The sequence below is a fragment of the Poecile atricapillus genome, chromosome 23 (assembly GCF_030490865.1).
Source record: "Poecile atricapillus isolate bPoeAtr1 chromosome 23, bPoeAtr1.hap1, whole genome shotgun sequence".
NCBI lineage: Eukaryota > Metazoa > Chordata > Aves > Passeriformes > Paridae > Poecile > Poecile atricapillus.
In genome coordinates, this window is record NC_081271.1 from 3,807,118 (window position 1) to 3,829,986 (window position 22,869).

General features: G+C 49.4%; 1 protein-coding gene across 5 annotated transcripts; it reads right to left on the minus strand.

Moving 5' to 3' along the window:
* Positions 1–1,518: 1,518 nt before the first annotated feature.
* Positions 1,519–22,771, minus strand: FKBP5 (FKBP prolyl isomerase 5). Of its 5 annotated transcripts, XM_058855621.1 has the most exons (14): positions 22,662–22,678; positions 21,858–21,960; positions 15,974–16,050; positions 13,693–13,827; positions 13,396–13,513; positions 12,386–12,530; positions 12,021–12,163; positions 10,978–11,092; positions 7,687–7,843; positions 7,157–7,247; positions 6,292–6,375; positions 5,659–5,844; positions 4,054–4,293; positions 1,519–2,639 (listed from the first exon to the last, which is right to left on the minus strand). In XM_058855621.1, exons 3-14 carry the CDS (start codon positions 15,982–15,984, stop codon positions 2,535–2,537), a joined length of 1,530 nt encoding a protein of 509 aa, XP_058711604.1. In that variant the 5' UTR covers positions 15,985–16,050; positions 21,858–21,960; positions 22,662–22,678; the 3' UTR covers positions 1,519–2,534. The 5 variants fall into 5 exon arrangements, with proteins under 5 accessions (XP_058711604.1, XP_058711602.1, XP_058711605.1 ...); XM_058855619.1 differs by lacking the exon at positions 21,858–21,960 and having other exon boundaries at positions 22,662–22,735; XM_058855622.1 differs by lacking the exon at positions 13,693–13,827 and having other exon boundaries at positions 22,662–22,677.
* Between the last annotated feature and the right edge of the window lie 98 nt (positions 22,772–22,869).

Sequence of the window (22,869 nt, forward strand, 5' to 3'; positions counted from 1 at the left end):
AGCAGCTGGCAGGGGAGTAATCACAGGAAAACGGGGCTTTGTAGGAATGCAGGGTGTCAACCAGACCCCAGTGCCTTTTTGAGGTGCACAGGTTCCCCTCTAGCTGGTTGGGGTCCCTGGCACAGCACAGCCACTCACTCCAGTGGGCAGAGGAGCGGCCCTCTGATCATGTTTAGGCTTATCCTCCCTGGGTGCCTTTGTTTTTCACCCAGAAAAGTCTTCTTGGTGAGTGAAGAGCAGGATTTGGGCTATTTTGTGTGAGCTGTGCATGGAAAGCCCACAGAGGGGAAGGCAGCATCCCTAGCTCTGGATGGTGCAAAGGGTTTCTGTACTGACCTCTGCTCTGACCCCTGTCCCACGTCCTGAGGTCTCTTTGGATGTTTTTCATAACCTGCTGCTCGCGCCTCACCTCCTTATTACACCACTTAATATTTAACTCTAAATATTACACCCCAGAGATTCCCACAGATGCTGTTGGGTTGCAAGGCCAGACAGGCCCAGTGTCCCCAGTGTCCCCACTGGACCCTTGGCCTTGCCCAGCCTACCACGGTGCCCCCAAAACCCCCAACCTGTGCTTGGTGACACTAGATGGCATTTGAGCACTGCACACTGAGACCCACCGGCACCAGGAACTTCTTAATACTCCCTGCAAAACACTCCTAGTTTCCCTTTCATTTCTAAACCTCATCTCATCACAAGTTCCATTTCTCTTCCAAAAGCACCAAGCCAAAACAAATCAAAAATCTGCTTAAAAATGGGGAGCAAGCCTAGAAACTGCAAAGCAAGTTGGTTTTTTTGTTTTTTTTTTTTTTCCTGTAGTTTCCTATGAAAAATGTGGCTTGGGCTGCCCCAAAGGACTCTTGCCCTGCAAGAAAAAACAAAAAGCCCACATTTTACAGAGACCCTGGGTCTCACAGCAGCCTCCAGGGAGGTGCATGCCATGGTGGTAGGAAACCCAAGCCCTGGATGAGCAGCTGGAGCAGCCATGAGGATGCTGTGCCATTGCTGCAGGTGGGAAAACTGACAGGCTTGAGAAATGATGCTTCAGGTACCACCTGATGGGACTAGAGTAGAGGAATTTTAACCCAATCTGGCTTAGTCTTCCAAGATTGTGGAGGAAGGGTATAAAAGAGGGATGGGCATTCCTAATACCCCACTGGCTCAGCTTTCTGCTCTCTCTACACCCACCCTCAGTCAAGGGGCACAAATGACTCCTCAACCCACCCAGCTCAGGAAAACCCCTCCCAAAAGAATACACTGTGAGGCAGGGAAAAAAGCATAAAAATAAACCTCCCAAGCTGGAAAAAGAGCTGAGACCCCAAAGAGCATCCCCCAGCCAGGCATTTCCAAAGCACAGATTGCTGACCCTTGGCTGGCTCTCCAGAGAACAATGGCACTGATAAAAAGGGGCAGCACCAGCTCTTGGAGACACCAATAATTCCTCAAGTGCTGGGGCATCTTCCCCGCCAAGGAATACACACCCATCCTCCCCACAGTCACGTCATTTGCTGAGCAGGATCCAGAGAAAGAGTACTTTTTTTATTTTTTTTCCCTTTTTCTTTCAGTTGTTTATTTTCAAGCTCCAAAAGAGGTATTATTATAGAGACAGGAAAAATAACAACTGGAAAGCTGTTCTCATGGGGTAGTGACAGTGTCCCTTGAGGATGGAGAGGACTGATGGCTGAGGAGGTAGCAGCAGCTCCAGTGCAGGGACATGATGCACCCGGGACCCCCTCATCATGGGAAAGCTGCTCAGTGACAAACCCATGGCACCAGCTCAGACCCAGCCACTTGCTTTCTGAACCACATGTCAACCTGCTCCTTTATTTTCCCCATATACAGATCCCAATAAGAGCAATAAAACTTTTAAAGCCAGGAGCCAAGGGATGGGGTGCAGGCTGTGGGTTGAGCACCTGCAAAGCTGGACAGGCTTTTGCTCACTAAAGACACATGAATCAGCTCCTTCAGAATGTAAAATCTGTGTGCCCCCCCCTCCCCAAACAGTGCTTTAAAGACTGATGTACGCAGGGGCTGCAGCAGAGGCCTTGTGGGTTCTCATCCTGGCTCTGCCCTGCCACCCCTTTGGCCACAGGAGGCAAAGCCAATCCCTGGGACAGCCAGAGGCAGCACTGCAGTGCACAAGGAGCATGTGCCACATCCCAGCTCCTCTCACAGGATGCTGTGCTGAGAGTGGACACAAAGCCTAGGGAGCTGGAACAAGCTGTCTACGGAAACCTCCAAGGAGCCAAGAGTTTTAATTTATCATTATAATATTTTTTTTTCTTTTTCCTGCTGTTTAAATGCTATTTGTTCCATGTTCGGTGGTCCCATGGCGTTCTGCCGCTCCTGCTCTGCCCCCAGTGCACCCAGGACGGTGGGACGGGGTCACTTTTCTTTGCGAGGTGCTTTTTGCTTCCACGATCACACAGACTGTAACAAGCTTTACAAGAAAACACTGGCAAGTCCCAAGGTTTGGCAGCAACCTTTTCAGTGTAGGCCGAGGGCACGAGCCTCTCCCATCCCCTCCTCCTCCATCATACGTGTCCTTCAGCCTCTTCACCTTCAGCACCAGTTTTCGGTCGTTTTTCACAAGCCGCCTTCTCTGCTGTTTTTTCCACACCAGTTTTGCTGGCTGCTTCCTGCCAAACAGCAAATAAAACACACTGAGCTGGAAACGGGAGAGGGGAGGGGCAGACAAATGACAGGGGTGCTGGGAATAGGCATAGGCAGCCCAGCCTGGAAGGGGAGAGGCAAAATTGCCCCCCACAACTCCCCTGTGCCCACTGGGCAGTGCTGCTCACACCGGAGGGTTCCGTTTCCTTGACTCAGTGGCTGGTGGAGGTTAAAGCTCACAGCTCAGGCAGCTTTTGGGGAAGGTGTGGGACCCCTGGGGATGATGTGACCCATCCCACCACAAGCAGGGTGTGGACACAGAGTGAGCATGGATGGATGGATGGATGGATGGATGGAGGATGGATGGATGGGGGATGGATGGATGGATGCATGGATGGATGGAGGATGGATGGATGGATGATGGATGGATGGATGGATGGATGGATGATGGATGGATGGATGGATGGATGGATGGATGGATGGGGGATGGATGGATGGATGCATGGATGGATGGAGGATGGATGGATGATGGATGGATGGATGGATGGATGGATGGATGGATGGATGGATGATGGATGGATGATGGATGGATGGATGGATGGATGGATGGATGATGGATGGATAGGGAAGAGAAGGATGAGGACGTAAAGCAGCAGTGTCAGACTGGAGATACAGCACTGAGCCACAGGCGCAGCCCATCAAGAGGGTGCAGGAGAGGAGCACTCAGGCACAGAGAAGCCTCATGGCTGCTCCAGAAGTGACTGTGCCCATCACAGCTGGCCACACAAGCCAAGCACAGTGCCTGCAGCTGGCCAGGTTGGCCCCACTCCTTGCACAAGCTGGTTGCCCCAGCATGCTGCTCCCCAGGGGCTGTACCAGTCACTTAACCCACAGCCTCAACCTCCAGACACCGCTTCAGAAGAGATTATACTAAAAATGACCCATGCAGATGGCCTGCAAAGCTGTGTCCTCTCTCATTACAGTACACCGGGTTTTGTTCAGTGGAATTTTGGATGCAAGCCTGTTCTGAGACAGTGATCTCTCTGCCTGAGCAGAGGAGCAGGTATTGCCTTACCAGCTTCAGGAAATCCACACTATCATGTCTCAAAATACCCCTGCCAGAGATGGAATCATACTTCATTTTACCGGTGACCAGGAGCTCATCAACAGTCACTAGCTGGGAGCAGCAAAATTAAATACCAATGCTGACTCTGTTATCAGCCCCTGTCAGCTCACACTGCAAATGCTTTTATTGATGATTGAGCATCTGATGGCAGCCTCTGCATAAGAGAGACCAAGAAGTCCCACTGCAGCAGGCCCTATCCCTCCATCCTCAACCTGATCTATAATTGAATTTGGTTTAACCCATCTCTTCTTGTCACAAACCTGTCGAGCATCCTTCAACGCAACCCTGGATGGCCAAAAATGAGCAACACTCACCTTTGCATCCCTTTCTGCAAACTTTGTGAACATGTTGGCGTAGATCCTCCGGTCCCGCTCATTGTGCTCCTTAGTTTTCTTCTGGCACACAGAGATCTGGGATTTCGCTGCTTTGTTCTGCGGATTCACTTCCAGCACTTTTTGAAAGTCACATTTGGCCAGCTCAAACTCGTTCATCAATAACCTGGCTTCACCCCTCCTGTACAAGCCTTTCTCATTGTCCTGGTCCAACCCCAGAGCCTGGAAATACACACAAGTCTCTGTTAACATCTCACAGCCCTCCCAAGAGATCGCCTACAGTTGAAGCCTCAATAAATCTGTGAAAATTAGGACAAGGTGGCTTCAAATCTCCAGAGCACTTGCATCTTGCTCAACAAAAATTGCCTCATCTCCATCAGCTGTTGGGAGATCATTAATATAGTTTTATTATCTCTCCTTGCTTAAAACACCCTGTTTTAAGCAAACAGTGGGAGACAAAAACCCACAGGCAAGAGATCAGGTGTAAAGACTAAATCCAAGCCCTTCTGTCTCCCTGTTTCAGCAATGATGTTTTCTTTTAGTAAAAGCTATATATACACCTCAGGCGTGATTTACCTTTTAGACTAACACAAATATCTCATGTATTTCCCATATACAAGATGCTTAAATCTAAGCCTTTTATAAAAGAATTCAGAGTTTCCTGACAAAGACAAGGTCAAAGATCTTTTAGGGAGTGGCAAAGCCCCATCCCACCCCTTGGTGGACTTGGAGATCTGCTGCAACTCCACAGAGCTTGCCTGTGTCACCCCCAGAGCAGAACTGACTGCCCAGCCCCAGCCTGGGCAGACCCAAACAGCATCCCAAGGTTGTCATTCTACACAGATCCATTCACACAGATCTAGCTTTGGAAGAAAAGCTGCTGTAAATGCATGCCCAGGTGGGTTTTGAACCCCTAAAGCCCTTGTAGTGCTGCAGTCTCTGAGCACTCAGTGTCCACAGGGACCCCCAGGTGCAGAAGGGATGCCACCATCCCTTCTTTAATTCCTTCTTATATGACAAGGAATTTTAAAAAGCCCTATCAAACTCACAATGAGAACATGCAAGAGGAAGAGGACACTCCATCCCCCAGGCTTGTGCTGACACCTTAGGATTTTAGCTTTTATATTTTTCATATATTTGTAATCTTGCAATTCTTTAGCGTATAAATCTAAACTCCATATACAGTTTTAGCTGCTGCTTTCCCATTTTGACAAAACAATTCCTCTCTAGGCCTGGGAATCAAGGACACCTCACTGTCTCAGGCCCCAAGAGATGGAAACAAAAGTGAGTTGTGGTGAGCAAACATGGGGTAAATGACTTTATTACCTGAAGCTGGAATTGGAAGATTAACCCCCAATATTCAAATGGACCAAACTTCTATAAAAGAGTGTGAAAATCCATGACCCATCATCCATTTCTTGGGTGTAGCCCCTGGGGGGGGGCTTCATCTGCCTTAAATGTACCTGAAGGCCCTTCAATAAATATAACTGGTTTTTATTCTCTTAATTTCTGGCCTCTGTTTCTAGGTAGCCCATAAAGGTATCAATTTCTGGCGAGCCAGAAGGGACAGCATCAGTGCAGCTCTACCTTGTCACAGCACTCGACAGCCTTGGCGTACTCTCGCAGCTTCAGGTAGCACATGGCCAGGTTGAGGAAGGCAGCCAGCAGGAAGGAGTCAGAGGCTTTAGACTCCTTTTCAGACAAGCCATACTCCATTTCCAGCCAGGACACAATCTTCCCATACTGAATCACTGCCTGCAGGTACTTGCCTTCCTGAAAGGATCAAAAAGAGGTTCAGTCTGCCCCTGGAATGTCCCATGAGCCGGTGACAAGGGTAATGTGGGGTGTTCAATAAATACAGGAAAGGAAGAGGATCCCAACTCCTACAGAACCAGAAAGTTTGAGAAAAGCTCAGTCAGAACAGTGGGGAGTTGGGAAGCCCCAGCTGGGAAGGGGAATGCAAAACCCCTCAGCATTAGCCCTGGCCTGGGAAGGGTTTGGTCTGTTGTTCTGCTCTGCAGGGAGCACACAGAGCCCAGGCAATGCTGGGAAAGGATGAGATATCTCAGGGAGCATCAAGGAGTGAGAAAAAGGCAGAGGGAGGACAGGACTCACCTTCCCCAGCCCTATCCGGGGGCACATGGCTTCCCTGACACTGATGGCTGCCAAATTCAGTCCCAGCTCCCCTCCTCTGCCTCTGCCACCCCTGAGTTCACAAACCTTGAAGTACATTGTACCCTTCTCCTTGACCACAGCTGCCTGCTCCAGCTTCTCCTTGGTGTCCATCTCCCATGACTCCTTGGCCTGCAAAGGAACACTTGGAGCACTCCGTGGAGCATTCCCAGGGGAGAAGAGCAGCCTCCCCTGCCCCAACAGGACGACTCTGGGACAGCATGGTCACACTCAGGGCTCACCAGGGCTGTACCACAGAGCCTGGAGACAGGTCCTGCCCCTGCTTTGGCCAGAGTGATGCCACAAGCAGGGGATCTATCCAGGGATGTGCAAATCCCATGGACTTCTCCTGCATCACACCCCCAGCCTTCTCATGGGCACAGCCAAGCTCCACAGGGCTGGCTGGATGTATCAGCTTTTATCTGTGCAGCCCAAGGGGAAAAAAAAATGAGGAAAAAATAAGAAAAAAAGGGGAAGAAAATAAAAGCAAAAGCAAAAAAAAAATATGAGAAAAAAGGAGACAAAAAGCAGAAAAAGGAGAAAAATGAGAGAAAAGAAAAAAATAAGAGGAAAGAGGAGAAAATAAGAGAAAAAGGGAGAAAAAATGAGAAAAAAAAAAGGAAAAAAGAAGAGGGGAAAAAAAAAGGAATAATAATATTAAAATAAAAAGAAAGTACAAAAGGACAAGGTTAAGAACAAATAAAGACACTCAGCCTTGGACCTCAGCCACAAGAATAAAACAAACTAACAGAGAAGAACAAATTAAGAACACAAAGCTCCTCGGTGACGTGTCCACTTCAGCAGGGGTTGGGCTGCAGCCACACCAGGGACAAAGGCTGGAGGCTACACAGGCCCTGACATTCCTGTAACCCTCCTGTGACCTGGGGAGGGACTGGAGCTCCTCTGCCCTCACCTTCTCAAAGCTCTTCAGGGTCACCTCGTACACCAACTCCGCGTTCCCCTGGATGCCATATTTCGGCTTCCCAGCCTCGCCAAAGCCGTACCTGCAGGGCAGGAGGAGGCACTCAGAGAAGGAGGAAAAAACCTCATTTTCAGCAGAGCTTGCCCATAAATGCAGACCCAGGTTGCCACCCACGGCTTTCTAACGTTTTGGGGACAGGGTGATGTTACTCTCCATGAGCAAAGGTCCCTGTGGATATACAATGCACATCTTGAGAATTACCCCTTCTGGCTACATCACAGCCTTCTTTTACACAGGTTTCTCTCCAGCCCTGGTCATTTCCAGGGAGACATTTTCATCTCAGACACTGGACTTGGATAAAGCCCTTTCACCTGTTTTGTTTAAAGCATCTCAATATTCCTGTTTACATGCAACTGGTGCTCTCTGAGACTCTCCTGGAGCATCCTATTTTCAGGATCACCATCTTCCACATGTGCTGGCGGCTAAGACCCACCCAGTATCCCTGTGGAGATGCTCCTCACCGTGGGCTGAGGTAGAGGATGCAGTGCTCTCCCCTCTGCATCTTCTCCAGGGCCTTGTCAATGCCAATGGGGATGTCATGGTCCTCCCCTTCGCCCACGACGAATTTCACATCCTTGCAGTCGAACCTGCGGCCGCCACAGAATCCCTCCAGGTGAACTGCAGAGGGGGAAAGAGAAGCAGGATGGCACCCAGAATCACCCAAACCTTGGAGAAAGGTGGGCTCCAAAGTGTCTTAGAAAGCATTTTATAAAGCATCTTTGCCAAAACTCAGCAGATTTCCCTGGAAGAGGGAAGACCCAGGGCTGGAGAAGGGAAGACTTGGGAACATTGCTTAAAAGCAATGCAGGCATATCTCCTCTAACCCAGGACCAAACAACAGATAAACATCGTGACTAATATGTTCCCCTTGTACTCAAGTGCACAAGTCAAGTCTTACTGGAACTGGATATTGCTCCTGGCACGGTGCCACGCAGAGTTTATCACGGTGATTACAAATCTTCTATACTGTGCTATACTGCCTTGACTCCTGCCTCGAAAACAAGGCCATGTTCTCCCGACTCTGAGAACTCAAAGTACAAGATAAACTTATTTTTAATCTTCAACCAGGAGCCGTGCTGTTCCAGCCCCAGACGCTGGCAGAAGCGCAGCCGGAGTGGACACTGGGTACCTGGCACATTCACCACCTGGCGCTCCTGGCTGCCTTTCCACAGCAAGATTATTCTTTATTTATTCAAACCTGAAGACGTTCCAGGCTTTAGGGACGCTTTTGCAGCCTTTGCATTCTGCTTGCACGGTAAAAGGCATACACACATGCAGGCAGGCATTAAGTAAAAGCAATTTCACAAGGAACTCCTACATACTGTTAAAAAAAAAAGTCAAAACAACAACAAAAAAAAGCTTTGCAAGAAGAGAAATTCACAACTGTGCCTAAAGGTTTTGCAGCCTGCAAAGACATGAGCTTGAGGGGAACAGAATGCAACCTGAGATGCTGCAGGGCACTGAGCATCCTGCTGTGGTGGCAGGTGAGGGTCAGGACAAGCTGGGTACCAGAAACAGCTGTGAGGGTCTGGGCTCTGCACAGGAGAGCTGCAGCCTGGGCTGAAGGGAATCTGTGTCCATCTCCTGCCCTGGGACCTACAGAAATCCTTAGGATGAGAGACATGGACCAAGGCAGATGTGGCAGCCCCCATTCCAAGGGCAGGTCCAGCTGCCATAAGAGACCCAAAGGATGGGAGGGGGGGGTTCCTCACTGCAGGTGCAGAACATCAGGCTCTGCCTTGTCACCCCACTCTTGCCACCAAAGCCACACTGGGACTCAAGCAGAGGATGCTCAGGTGCTTGCCAGCTTCCTGGGACACATCTTGCATCCATCACTGGTGCACAGTGACCACGGCAGTCAGGCTGCTGTGAGCTCACCCAGCTTGGGATGAGAACAAAAAGCAAATCCAGCTCCTCCGGGGACAACCTCTGCTTTTGCACTACCCAAAACCAAGCTGTCTGTTTTTTTTAGGCACAGAAAATGTGGAAAATTCTGCCTAAAATACAGGTAACCCAGCCACCCCACAGCACCATGCATCTCCCTGCATGTTCATAGCAAGCACAGACCCATAATCCTTGACCCCAAAAGGAGCACTACAGCTCCCCCAGGTCCCACATCCCCTGTGGGATGTGGCAGTGATGGGAAGATCCACTTTAAAACAGGATGCACAAGGGGATATTGTGATCTTTCCTTCCAAGGATAGTTCTGCTCTCTTTTAATTGCACAGAAAATGCACCGAGCACAGGGGGGAAAATCTCTGCTCGGGTTTCCAGGAGTGGGTCAGCTGGTTCAGCCGCTCTTGGATTACAGAGAAAAAAAAGTCACTAAAGGAACATCACTCCGGTTGCAGCTCTGACTTATTGTTCTCTCAGTGCCTGCAGCGATTTTGTTTTTGAAGAGCTGAGAACAGAGTGTACTGAGTGCGGCTGGCACACGAACTTGATGTGCTGACAGCAATTTGTACTCAGATTAAAAACGGAGAAGGAGGAGGGGTGGGGGGGAAAGGATGTAAAAAAGCTGGAATGCCAGATTTCAACTGCAGCACAGGTTTTAGGGACCAGAACTGGGATTTAAGGTCTGTAAAAGTTAAAGCCTATAAAAACCCGGAGGTACTTGCTCCTGGAAGTGTGGTTTCTTTCAGCCTAATTCCAGCACCTCCCAAAATACACAGCTGAGGTAAACCATCACAGCCCTGCCCCAGGGTGGACTGCTGTGTCCCCACAGCTGCTGTGCCACCCCCAGCACAGCGACCACCACCAGCACAGTAGAATCTGAGACAAAATTTCATTTTTTCCTAAAAGAGAGCCTCGTTAGAAGACCCAGCCATTTAAAGCCATGAGCTTTATAAGCTCTCACAGCTCAGATTCAATTTCTCAGTCACTAAAGGGACTTTAGAATCTTTGTGTACAGGAGCTCTGGGAATTAGGAAAGTAAATACCTCCCATATGGAGCAAGCTCTGTGTGTGTGTCTGAGCAGTTCTTGGGAAGAAAAAAACCCCAAATCCCAGTCTGCCTTCCCCTGCCCAGCCCCATGAAATGTCTGCTCCAGAAATGGGACCAGAAGAAGGAGAGCCCAATGGGATGTGAGCTCCTCTTCCTCCCATGTCAGCTGAGACCACCCAAGCCTCAGCAAACCCCTTGTAATAATTTCCTTCCCCTCACCATCAGCAGTCCTGTGCCCATAAGGGAAGGAAAAAGCCCCGTTCTGTGAGAGATGTGATGAGACCCCCCAAAATTACCATCAACATTGGAATGAGGCCAAAGAAACTGCTGAGTGTCCAAAATCCTTAGCAAATGTCGAGGGAGAAAGGGCTGGCAACTGATGTTTTGGAGGCAAGGCAGAGCCAGGGATTTTGGCAGATGGCACATCCCAGAGCACCCTGGACACTGCACTGGGATGCAGAAGGGTCAGGGGGGATGACAGAGCCCTGAAACCCCACGGGGGTTTGCTTCTTCCGTCCTCTCCTCAGCCGCTGCCTGAGCAGCTCAGGAGTTTTCCTGAGCTGCTGCTTTTCCACCCAGCCCTGCAGGGCAGCAGCTCTGGCAGGGCCACCACAGGGGCCAGCCAAGGAGACCTCAGAGGAGCATCCCCAGCTGCTCTCCATCCCATCTAGCCTCTGGATGGATGTAACTGCATCCCACCAGGCTGCATGGCCACCCTCAGCCTGTGCACTCCCAACAGCTTCTCGCCAGGGATCAGCTCAGAACAGGTTGATCCCTCCAGTTATCCCACAGCGGATACAGCACTCACTCTCCACGGTAGCACCTTCATTGGGGTTGGAGTAACCTTCTCCCTTCCTCTTGATCCTCCGGATTATTCCTCCATCCTCAAACAAGTCCTCACCTTTGAAGTCAAGCAGCTCGACCTAAAAAATAATAAAGAAAAAGTGGCCAGAGCATAAGGAGGGGGAAAGGAGAAGACAAAAACAACAGAAGAGCCACAAAGCAGCAGTTCATCCCCTGGCTGGAGAACCAAGCCAGCTAATTCTCTGTTCAGCTGATGAGCAGAAGTTGCCCATAAAACCCAGATCCAAACCACAGCATAATACACACGATTTATTAGAAACTGGGACACATCCAGTACCTGGAGCATAACAAAAAGTAACAGCAAAAATAAGTTTATTGAACCTGTTAATGTACAACACAGCTGCTGCTGGAAGATGCTGTTCAAGTCTCCCAGTGTGGGCAGGAGCTTCCTCTTCATCCTCTGATGGGAGCAGCTTTGAGCCTCAGCTTAGTCCATGCTCCACTTGGAAGACTGAGCCTTAATTTAGGACAGACTCCCTCCTCCTGCCATGTCCCAACAAGCCCTGCCCAGGGAGCCCTCTGTGCCAAAAGCTTAATTTTCCTACCACCCCTCAGCACTAATGGATTTTTAGCACCTGGAGACATTTCCCAGCTGTTTTCTCCTTCCCGTGAGCATGTTGAAACCAGGAATCTGCCCACTCCCCGCCCCGGCACCAGGACTCTGCTAAGCTGGAGTTTCAGTCCCAGCCTTCCAGCTCAGACACTCATTTCTGAGAAAGCCCTGGCAGCGCTTCCTGGAGCAGAGGGACACGTTTCAGGAATCCAAGCTGGGTTTTGATTGTTTTTTTTGTTGTTGTTGTGAGGGTTTTTTTTTCATTGTTGTTGTTTGGGCTTTGTTTTTATTATTATTATTATTATTATTATTATTATTATTATTATTATTATTATTATTATTATTATTATTATATTTTTATTTCTGAGCTGGCTGGCAAGGCAGAAAGGGAGTGAGCTTGCTCATCCATACACCAGCTCACCAGCATTACTTGCCTCGAAAAAGAGGGTGGCATTGGATGGGATTTTGGGGGCACTCCCAGCAGAGCCGTATGCGTACTCGGGTTTGCAGAGCAAGTAGCAGATCTCTCCCTTCTTCATGGTGGCCACCCCAATGTCCCACGCCTTGATTACCTGACCTAGAAGAAAGGCAGATGTCAGGCAGGAGGGAGAAACCAGCATCCTGGGAAAAAACCCAGCCTGGGTGCAGCAAGGACGGCACCCAAAAAAAACCCCACATTCACAAGTCACGAAAGGCAGGGCTGACACAGTTGTGCAGCAACAGGGTCAGCTGATCCTCCTGCCCCAGGGTGATCCCACCCTCCACCATCCCATGGAAGGACACCCCTGGACCAGCTCACCCTTGCCCAAGCTGAAGATGAAAGGCTCATTCCGATTGCGGCTGGAGTCAAATTTTTTCCCGTTGGCCAGTTTTCCCTTGTAGTGCACATAAACCTTGTCTCCAATCATGGGAAACTCATCCTCACTCCCAGGCCTCTTAATGATCTGAGCGAGAGAAACCAGCCATGAGCTGGGGCCAAAGGATGCATATGGAGGGGGAGAGAGATACACACATGTGCATTTACATAAAAATATATACATATATACATGCACGTACACCCCAGCGCTGCCCTAAATAACAGGAAGGCTCAGGGGGGAACTATTCAGTTTGCCCCTAAATTTGCTCTTTATCAGCTCCTAAAAACAAATCTCAAACTGGAACCACGGCAATGGAGCCGGAGAGGGCTGGGGGCAGAGACCAGTCTCTACTGGGTAGATAAACACCCTGGCTCCAAACCTGCAGTGAATGCAGCCCCACTCGCTCTCTGTCCGTACACATTTTACTCACAGGGGTGTGTCAGTTCACTACTCACTCCTTGTCAACACTTTTTTCTGAACACAGCAGCCAGGAACAAGCAGTTCTTGAGCTGAGGATGGAGCAGGGGAGGATGCTATTCTTGGAGGAAAGGTCCTATTCAAGTGGAGAAGTGTAAGTGCTGAGGGGTAGAACTATCCAGAAATGGCCCTGAACATGAAAAAAGGGCTGTGGAGCAGACTGGATGACCTCAGTAATGTGCTCTTTCTAATGTCTGTGACTCACACACAGAAATGCTTTGTGGATTTACAGCTAATAATCTGATTGGGAACACAATAGCAGTGAAATTCAGGGAGCAGCCTGGTCCCACCAGCCTCAACCACCACTCCATCCTCCTTTACTCAAGCAATGCTCATCCCCTTTGCCTTTGAAATGAAAGAACTCAATCCTATAGCCCTGGAACTGTGACCCTGAGGGCTGGGGATGCAGCCCAGTGAGGTGACCATGCACCCCAAAGCACAGGAAGGCGGGACACTCTCAGCAGATCCCCCTTACCTTCAGAACCCCTCGGTCCTTGGACGGTGTGATGTCTTCCCCACGCTCAGCCAGAGCCGCTGCCTGCACCTCCCCTTCGCTCTTTGTGGCCTCATCAGTGGTCATGGTCTCCTTAGACCTGGGGGGACACAGCACACAATCCCTCAGCCTGGCAGGACCACAGGAGGTGCTAGAAGAGGAAAGGGTGTCTTTCCTGCATGGAAAGACAATGCACAAGCAAGAATTTTCCCCAAAAATTGAAGCAAACCCAACACCAAAAGAATGCCAGCTATTTGGGTGGATAAAGAGAAAACTCACAGCAAGACTCTAAGGAACTGAGGGGGTTTCTGGACAAACTGCTGGAGCACTGTGCTCCCAAATGTCACCACATAAGCAGCCAAGGTGCCAGAAAAGCCACGTTTTCCATTGAACGCAGACTTTTTCCAATGGTTCCTGGTGAAAAGAAGAATTGCCTACCGTTTCAAAAACATATTTCCTGATGATTTCCTTCAGACCATGGGGCTGTTTTGGTAGCTGCACTGCTGGGCGACACATCATCAAGGAAACATGTGATGGAGAGTTAGAAAGCGATGGGTTTTTTAAGACATAAACCAGACCTATTAAAGCCACTCTAATTGTGAAACTTTCCCACAGTCTTCAGCGTGGAAGCTGATGCTAACCAGCAGGAGAAATCATTCATTTGGGGGATTCAGAAAGAGCAAATAAAGGATGTTTTCAGCTCCAAGGACAGATAAGTCGCTCTGCAAGAAGAATTGCTTTCCTCACACCCGGGTGGAAAGGGAAGGACTGGAGCCCGGCCCCCCCAGCACAGGAAGCCACCGAGACACAAAGAGCCCTGAAATGGAAGAAGCAGATAGAAAAATAAGGGAACTACTTGTTGCAAGGCTCAATCATCACCGTCTTTGGGGTGATATTTAATGACATTCTGCATCTGCTCCCTTTCCTCTGCGCTGCTGGGGTTTCAGATGGGAACATCTTAAAAAAAAAAAGCATTTACAAAGCAAAGCAACATGTGGTGAGACCCATTATCTCACAGGTATTTAGTGGAATATGTGCCATGGATTTGGAAGAAATGTTTGATGATGTGGGTAGTGAAGTACTGGTCACCCTAAAGGGTGATGGACACCCCATTCCTGGGAACATTTGGGTGAGTTTGGACAGAGCCCTCAGCAACCTCATCTAGTGGAAGGTGACCCTGCTTATGGTGGAGGGGCTGGATTAGATGGCCTTTAAGGTTTCCTTCCAATGCAAACCAGTCCATGATTCAATGATTTGGGTGCTGGGATGGTCCCCAAGCCACCATGGTCTTCCTGTTGGAGAGAAGTGAGGAGGTGGTGGTGCCCATCCCAGCACGGGCATGGCATCAGCACTGTGCACCAGCTCAGGGATTCCCAGCACAGACCCTGCGCAGCACCAGGCACACGTCATCCATATCCCACCCATAAGGACCAGGAGAAGCCCAAAAAAACCAGAGAAGCTTGCCCAAGAATCACCAGCTCCTGGACAGAACCTCCCCAAGTCCACCAAGCAGCCACCGCTGGATCCAGGAGACGGACAGGGAGGTGCTGGCTCCGGCTTGCCGGTTGCTAAATCTCACCAAGAGACATCTAAAAATACACCCTACGCATCCTTCTCATTATTTTTCTACGTAAGCAATTAGAGGAGTCATCCAGGGAAGCTGGCCAAGGCGGGCGGGAGGGGAGACGCTCTGCGTCAGCAGCAGTGGGAGGGATGGAGCCCACAGGACCCGGCTATTAAGATGTGGCCCACGTTATGAAAGAGCTCATGGCTTCTCTGTCCAGCAAAAACAGCTCCAACTAGGTTAGAGAAAAGAGTGCACTGCTCCCACTTATCTCCCATTTGGAGCGACAGGAGGAGGCTGGCCAGAGGCCAAAATCCCAATTAATTTGAAACAAACAGTTGTAGGGCAAAAAAAAATTATATCTGCTACTCCCCGAGGTTTAAATAGCAAGCAGGCAGCTATGTCACTGAGCACAGCAAGCTTGCTGCTGGTGTCAGAGCCTGAATCTTCATGTTTGTATACTCTGGATACAGGAAGGGCATTAATTAATTACTCTGTGTGAAAGCCCCTGGGTGTTTCTGACACCCCAAGCAGATCCTGCTTTCCTGTTGCTGCTACTACCCACAAGATTAATGTTGTAAGGCTGTACATGATGCCAGGATAAACCATCCTCCCTCCTCTGAACATCCACACTGCTCCATTTCCCTGGGATATAAACACGGATGGGTCAGAGAAGCACAGAAATAAATAAAAACAAGCCTTTGAATTTTACAATTCCCTCTCCACCACAGGTGTTGCTGCCTCCCAACACTGAAAAATCGGTGAAAATTCACAATGGGATGCAGATGTGTGACCCTGGGCTGAGGACAGACAGGTATCACACATGCTAGGGTTTCACCAACCACACGATCCCCAGCCACGTTTCCTAGAAATCAGCATACCGGGAATTTGCCAGCTCCAAATGGAAACTTCATGCTGCAGATCCCTCCCAGAGGCTCCCAGGAGGGGAAAGGGATGGGGAAGAGCACGACTGGGAAGGGTCTTGAGGGGTCTCACCTTGCCACCATGCAATCCTTGGAGAAGGTTTGAAGGTGCAGGGCGAGTCCAGGCCCAGAGACACCCCAGGGAAATACCTGGTAAGAGGAGAGGGGACAAAAAGAAAAAAAAAAAAAAAAAGACGAAAAAAACCACATGTACTTTATTCTAAAACAGGATTTCAGAGGAAGGAAGAACAGAGCAGTTTTGAGCCACAGATCATGCTCCACCATGATCAGAGAGGGGTGATCAAGACTATGGCCAAAATCTGTTTTGACTTGCTGTTTCCACAAAATAGCATCTTACCATCAGCTTTAAAAAAAATAAATCAAGGCTATATGCTGTCCAATTGTTTCACTGGGATGAAAATTAACAGGATGAAAAAAAATAAGAGCTGGCTGCTCTGGGGTTTGTTTTTTAAGACCCACTTAGCACAAAGCACTTTTGCTTCCACAGCACCACAGCAGCCCTAAAAGCTTCGGATTGCAACACAGGAGGGAGTTTCTTGAAAACGCAAAGGTCAAGCTTAAAAACAACAAATCTGAAAGCACAGCTGGGGGATGTGGGGCCCTGGATCCTGGTGATCACCACCCCAAATCCCAGCCCCTTGAGCTCGACAGCAGCACAAGGCTGCACATGCATCCCTGCACAGACTGATAATGAAGGATAACCCAATTAGTGGCTCTCTCCACTGTCCCACAGCGCATTGCTTTCCCTTCCATCACTACAACCACTTCCTAATAAAATCCCTTCTTGCTGAGCAAGCTGTACCTGTGCAGCAAGAGGGGGAAGACCAGAGCAGTGATTTCTCCTGGATGAGGGTGTTTTAAGACACCTCAGGGCCAGTCTGCTGAACAGAGACCAAGGAAGGTGATGGTAATAACTTAAAATTGTGATTTCTAACAAAATATGACCTTAATAAGATGGACAAGCATCTTCATATAATCCTCAGCTCCATCCCAACACATAAGGACATACCCAGACATTGAGTGCCGTTTCTCACACTCACACATCACAGTTAATTAATATATTTTCTTTTTTTCTTTTCTTTTTTTTTTTAATCCTGGCCACTTGACTTTGTCCCCCTCCTACAAAATAAACAGGGAAGCCATAAAATTGAAACTATTGTTCACCAACTAAGAACTCCCATGGATCAATTTACTTCCTAGCGTGCAACGTTGTGCAAGCAGTCAACACCCTGGCAGGCTGGGCATGGCAACTTCTATGCAAACGAAAAACCAAAATGCAAACAGAGCTGCTTGAATTGCCCAGCACCCTGAGAAGCCCCCACGGCACCCAGGGTGAGCCCTGATTCACCAGGGAAGGACAATCCTTTGGTCTCCTTTACCCACGGCCAGTCCCTGCTCCAGGGTGAACACCATGGAGACCCTGGTACCAAAAAGTGCCACCCACACTGTGGGGACACTTCAGAGGGGGACGCAGTCCCCAGTCACCTCCCAAAGACCTTTTTTTACCAGAAAAGCACCAACACAAGAAGGTTTTAAAACAATTAAGAGGACAACAAAGTGAAAAAGAAAGCTACTGCGTGCAGTAAATACATTTAAATACAGCAGTGGATGTTCCCATCACAGTGGCTTCATCATTCTGCTAATTCTAGCTAATATTTTTAAGCTTCTGAAATGATTTTATTTAAGGTTCAAGTCATAAGTAATTTTTTTTTTTTTCAAATATGTGGAATAAGAGGCTGTTCCTCAGCTGCAGTGAGAGGAACAAGTGAGCAGGATGGGTCACTAACCCTGCCAGAATAAATATCTCAGGCAAAAGCAAGATGGGTTCAGTCTCTCTGCATCCCCTGGAGTGAGGTGAACAGGCTCGTGCCAGCAACACACAAATGACTTTCAGAGAGGAGTGGCTTTATCCCCCCAGTTTACAATATAAACCCATTAAAAACAATCTGGCTCTTCTGCTGGTTTTCTAGCAAGGAAATGCTTGTTTGGTGGTTTTCCCAGGCTGCTTCAAAATGAAAAAAAAAAATAAAAAAAATCAGAGGGATAAAGCTCCTGTGAACTCTCTTGTGAGAAGCCTGTGGTCCATCTCCTCCAGAGTGGGTACAACACACAATGCCCTCCACTTTCACGTGAAAGGGAATTAAGGAAAAAAGAAGCATTTTACTTTTTGCCTCCTTTAATTTGAAGGACAAATTATACTGGGGAAAGCAAAATCCACAGCCATTTGTGGGGAGCTGTTGTCCCCAGGGGAGAAGGTGACAGGGGCAGGATGAGGCCGAGGATTTTACACATGGATGCCTCTGCAGCTCCTTTCCTACCTGCCCCCAAAGCCAGTCCTGACCCCAGCAAGGATTTCAGCTGCTTCCACCACAAAAATCACAGAAGTCTCTGCCACAAGCAACAGATCCTCAAAATACTGGGAAAAGCAGGAATGGCCAAAGCCTTTGCTCTGCATCAGCAGGGAGAGGCACCAGCCTGCACTCACCCTGCCTCCGAGAGGCTGACACAGCTTTTGATGATGGCTAAAACAAAATAATTAAAGAAATATAAATTATAGAAATTATAGCAATAATGAGTGTATAAACAGCTGTTCCACACCAGCCTGAGCTTCTTGGGAGATGCCTGGCAGGGAGGCCAAGCATCCTAACAAGCTCAGAGGCTGTAACATAGACATGTAATAGTGGGGAATCAACTTCCTAAAGCTTTCATAAATTGGGATTATGTAACTGGATGGGAAAAAATTTAATAATATAGCCAAGGTTATATAAACCATCTGTAAAATGTGAGAAAGTACTTGACATGCCACTACCCACTCCTTGGCACCCTCTCACTGGGTTTTCTGCCACCAAAAATGAGCAGGCTCCTTTCAGTCATGTCTTCTCCCCTGGTCAAAACAACCAGGGACAACAGGCCAGCCAGGCTTTTTGGAATTAAATATTCCACCTCTGGCTGTTAAATGTGAAGTTTCCCTCCCCTACAGTACACAAGTGAAGTCCAAGCCCTCCACAGGCAACTCGGAGCAGCCTCCTGGCAGCAGCAACAGCAATGCTGAGCAAATTGAATTTCAAGTGACAGCTTGGGGGGAACTAAAATAAATACAAAATGGGAATAAACAAGAAACTCCTTGTTTGCCAATTCTGTTTTAATTTAGCCTTTTCTCCAGAATAAATGTGGCAATTAAACTTGGAAATTTTTTTACATTTCTTTTTTTCTTTTAGTTTCTAAAAGCATCTCAATGCTCGCAACAGATTTGGGGTTTTCTCTAAGCAGCTTGCAGCCAGGTGACCCCTGGCAGTGGGAATTCTGTGTTTAATGATTTATCCCCACACACGAGGGCTCAGCAGCACCTGGAGCATCCCAGAGCTGAATCCCAAGGGGGGAATCCCCGCCTCAGCATCCGGCACTGGTGCCAGCAGCTCTGGCACCCAGAAATAACTCAGCACCCAAGACCATCTGCACCAGGGGCCTATAAATGCCAAATTATTTTGGGCAAACGGCAATTCCCAGTGAAACAACAGCCTGCTCTGGTGCTAAATGAGGATTTCTTGGAGAAGCACCGCAAGAGGACAAACTGCAGGAGGGGACTGGGGTGGCACTCCCATGGCTGGGGACACTGTGAGGAGCAGGAGGGGCAGAGGACACCACGGCTCTGGGGGCAATGCTGCACCACCAGCACGTCACCCAGCCCCTGCACCCAGCACTGACACATGTGCACAGGCACACGCTGTGTGCATCACCTGGGGTGGGGAGGGAGGCAGTGCCCACCTGGGCTCCTTTTTGGGATGGTGTCACATCCCAGGAATGATGTTCTTTGCCAGGCAGTGCCTCCCAGGGCTCGTTTTATTAAGTGGTTAAATTTAATGTAAATCAAAAAGCACTTGAAATGAGAATATTTTTCCATCTAAGAGCAATATTGTTATTTACAAAAATGGGACATTGCAGGTAGAAGATGACTTAACTGCAGTCTGTCCTCAGCTCTTCACTTCTGACAGTTATTTTAATATTATTTTCCTAATTTTCCAGCACACTCGCTTGCAAAATCAGAAATCCTTACTAAACACAATTACTAGTTATGGAAAAAGCCTGTCAGCCCCATGACAAACAAGTTACATGAACAACTTGTACATTAGAGCACTCGTGGCCACTTCTTTACACCCACAAGCACAGAGCATTAAAATAATTTAAAAAAAAATAAATCCTTGCTAAGTAATATCTATTTCCTTGTTATGTGCACAAGATCAGTAGGAACTTCACAGCTCCCTCAAGGGGCTGCAACAACTTTATATAAATTCATGTAACTGCAGGTGTCAATAAAATAAAATGGATATAAAATAGTATAAAAGGAGAAATAACTGAGGACAAACTACTTTTCAAACCATTTACAAAATATTTTCCCCCTGAGCCAGTCAAGGAGCTGTAGCCAGCCTGAAGAGGTCTTGGTGCCAAGCATCTCAAACTTTCCAGCAAACTTTCTCCTTCTGGAAGCAGGTAATTAATTAAAACTACACAGCAGTGATGTTCCTGAGGGATGCAGTTTGCTTTTTATTCAGGAATTGTCCTTTTTTTTTTGGCTCATCCCAGCAGGAAGGTGCTCTAACAGTGCCAGGAAAGGACCTCAACATGACTGAAGTGTGTGCTGGCAAACACAGCCTTGGGAAGATGAAGTTATTCGCATTTATTGAAAAAAAACCAAAACCAGCCAAGCAAACAAGAAAAGATAATTGCATGAACAATTATCCCAGCTCTGTTGTGGGCAGGATGGGCACCATAAGCAGTCTGTGTGCTGTCAACCTTCCCCACTGGACCCCTCCATCCCCAGAGCTACCAGCGAGGCTGCGTGCTATCATCCCTCCCAGTGCATTTCAGCAGAGGAGAAAACTTCACCCAGCAATCTGCTGGGTTTTTTTTCCACACCACCACACATTTTCCCCAGCACAAACCCCACTTCCATCACCCAAGCCCTCAGAAAAGTCCTTGGCCACTCCTTCCTCCACCAGCACCCCTGGCTCCATCACACCTTGTCCTCCTGCTCTCCTCACGCTGCTGCCATCACCCACCACGCTGGGGATGAGCACCAGCACCCCTCCAAGGACCAGCAGCCCACCCAGGACCCCTCCATTCCACCCCTGTGCTGCAAAACTCCTGCACCATCTGGATTCCTGCTTAGCCCCATGCTCCCGGTTAACCCCCTGGAGCTTGTGGATGTTGTTCCCTCCCTGTCAGGGATGTTTCTGTCCCCTCCTCAGAAATGTTGTCCCATTTCCAGAGTATCAGGCTGGAAACACAATCCAGCTATCTCTGACTTGCAGCACTGCCACCCAAATCAAACCCACAGCACCTTTGGAAAGACAGCCCATAAAAGCCAGCTACAGACTCTGCCTGATGTATTTAATGACTTTCTTCTCTCCAGCCCTTAAACAGGACAGGGGAGGAGGCAGGAGGGAGACAGCTTTATCACCTTTTAAAGGAAGGAGCAATTTGTGATTTCCACTTTTTTAAACTTTTAGTACCAGTTCCCAGGTTGGCTTTGGTACCCTGGTGATGTCCTCATACCCACTTCTGGTTTAATAGCTTGTTAGGGTGAGACACTATTTAAACTCTATGTTTAAAGCCATAAATATCAGCTTCTGGCTTTTTTTTTTTCCCATTATATTTTATTTTTAAGGGTACTTTCATTATTTGCACTGGTGGGGACAGAAATACAGTGCAGCATTGGAGCCTCAGCTGGAAGCTGCAGCCTGGGGACACAGCGATTACAGACACATCTCCGCCAAGTTCCTACAGCCCACTGTGTAAAATCCAGTTTCTTGGGAAGAGCAAGCTCACTCGAACGTGCATTTTAAAAACAGAAGCTCTGGAAGAGTTTTTATGCCTGGAGAGGAGGGGGAAAATCGCAGAAACTTTTTTTAAAAAAAAAACAACAAAGTCACATTTACCTTGTGCAACCACTTCTACCTGCTGCCAAGGGCTCTGTATAGTGATGCACACACCCTGCGGGATGTCTCTGGTCGGTGGTGTCAAAAGAAACGCTTCGGGAGCCTCGGATGGGGGGGTGAAGAGGGGAAAAGAAAAACTCCCTCTGGCGAGCAGCACCCCGGGGCTGTACCGGAGCACCCCGGGGCTGTACTGGAGCACCCTGGGCTTTGCCAGAGCATCCCGGGTTCTGCCAGAGCATCCCGGGCTCTGCCAGAGCATCCCAGGGCTGTACCGGAGCGTCCCGGGCTGTACCGGAGCACCCCGAGCTGTACCGGAGCACCCCGGGGCAGTGCCAGAGCATCCCGGGCTCTGCCGGAGCATCCCAGGCTGTACTGTAGCATCCCAGGCTCTGCTGGAACACCCCAGGCTGTACCGGAGCATCCCGGGATGTGCCGGAGCATCACTCCCGGGGCAGTACCGGAGCACTCCGGGCTGTACCGGAGCATCCCAGTGCCCCCAGTCCCGCTGGGGCACCGAACGGGAACTCCTCGCGGCATCCCTGGGGGGGGGGCTCTATGGGGGCTCCTGCCCTCACCCCACAGCACCCCTGGTGCCACCATCCCCCTCCCCAGCCCCCCAGCCCCGCGCGGGACGCCGATGTCCCCCACAGGTTCCCAGGCGGAGTGCCTCAGCCCCGCGCGCGCCTGTCCCCAGCCCCACACTGCGCCACGCACTCCTTCACCCACAGAGCTCCTCCAGCCCCACAGAGGGTCCCGCAGGGCCCCGCAGTCGCTCGCATGACACACCGAGCCCGCGGGTCCCACCTGTCGCTGCCGCTGTCGCCGCTGTCGCCGCCGCCGCCCGGCTCCGAGTGGCCCCGCGCGCCCGCCCGGCCGGGCCACCCCGCCCTGCGCGCCGGCCCCGCCTCGCTCGCGTCTCATTGGCTGCGCCTCCTGCCCGTCTCAAGATCCGCGTCCTTATTGGCTACGGTGGCGGCAATATGCAAACCAGAGCGCTGTGCCCGCCCCCGGG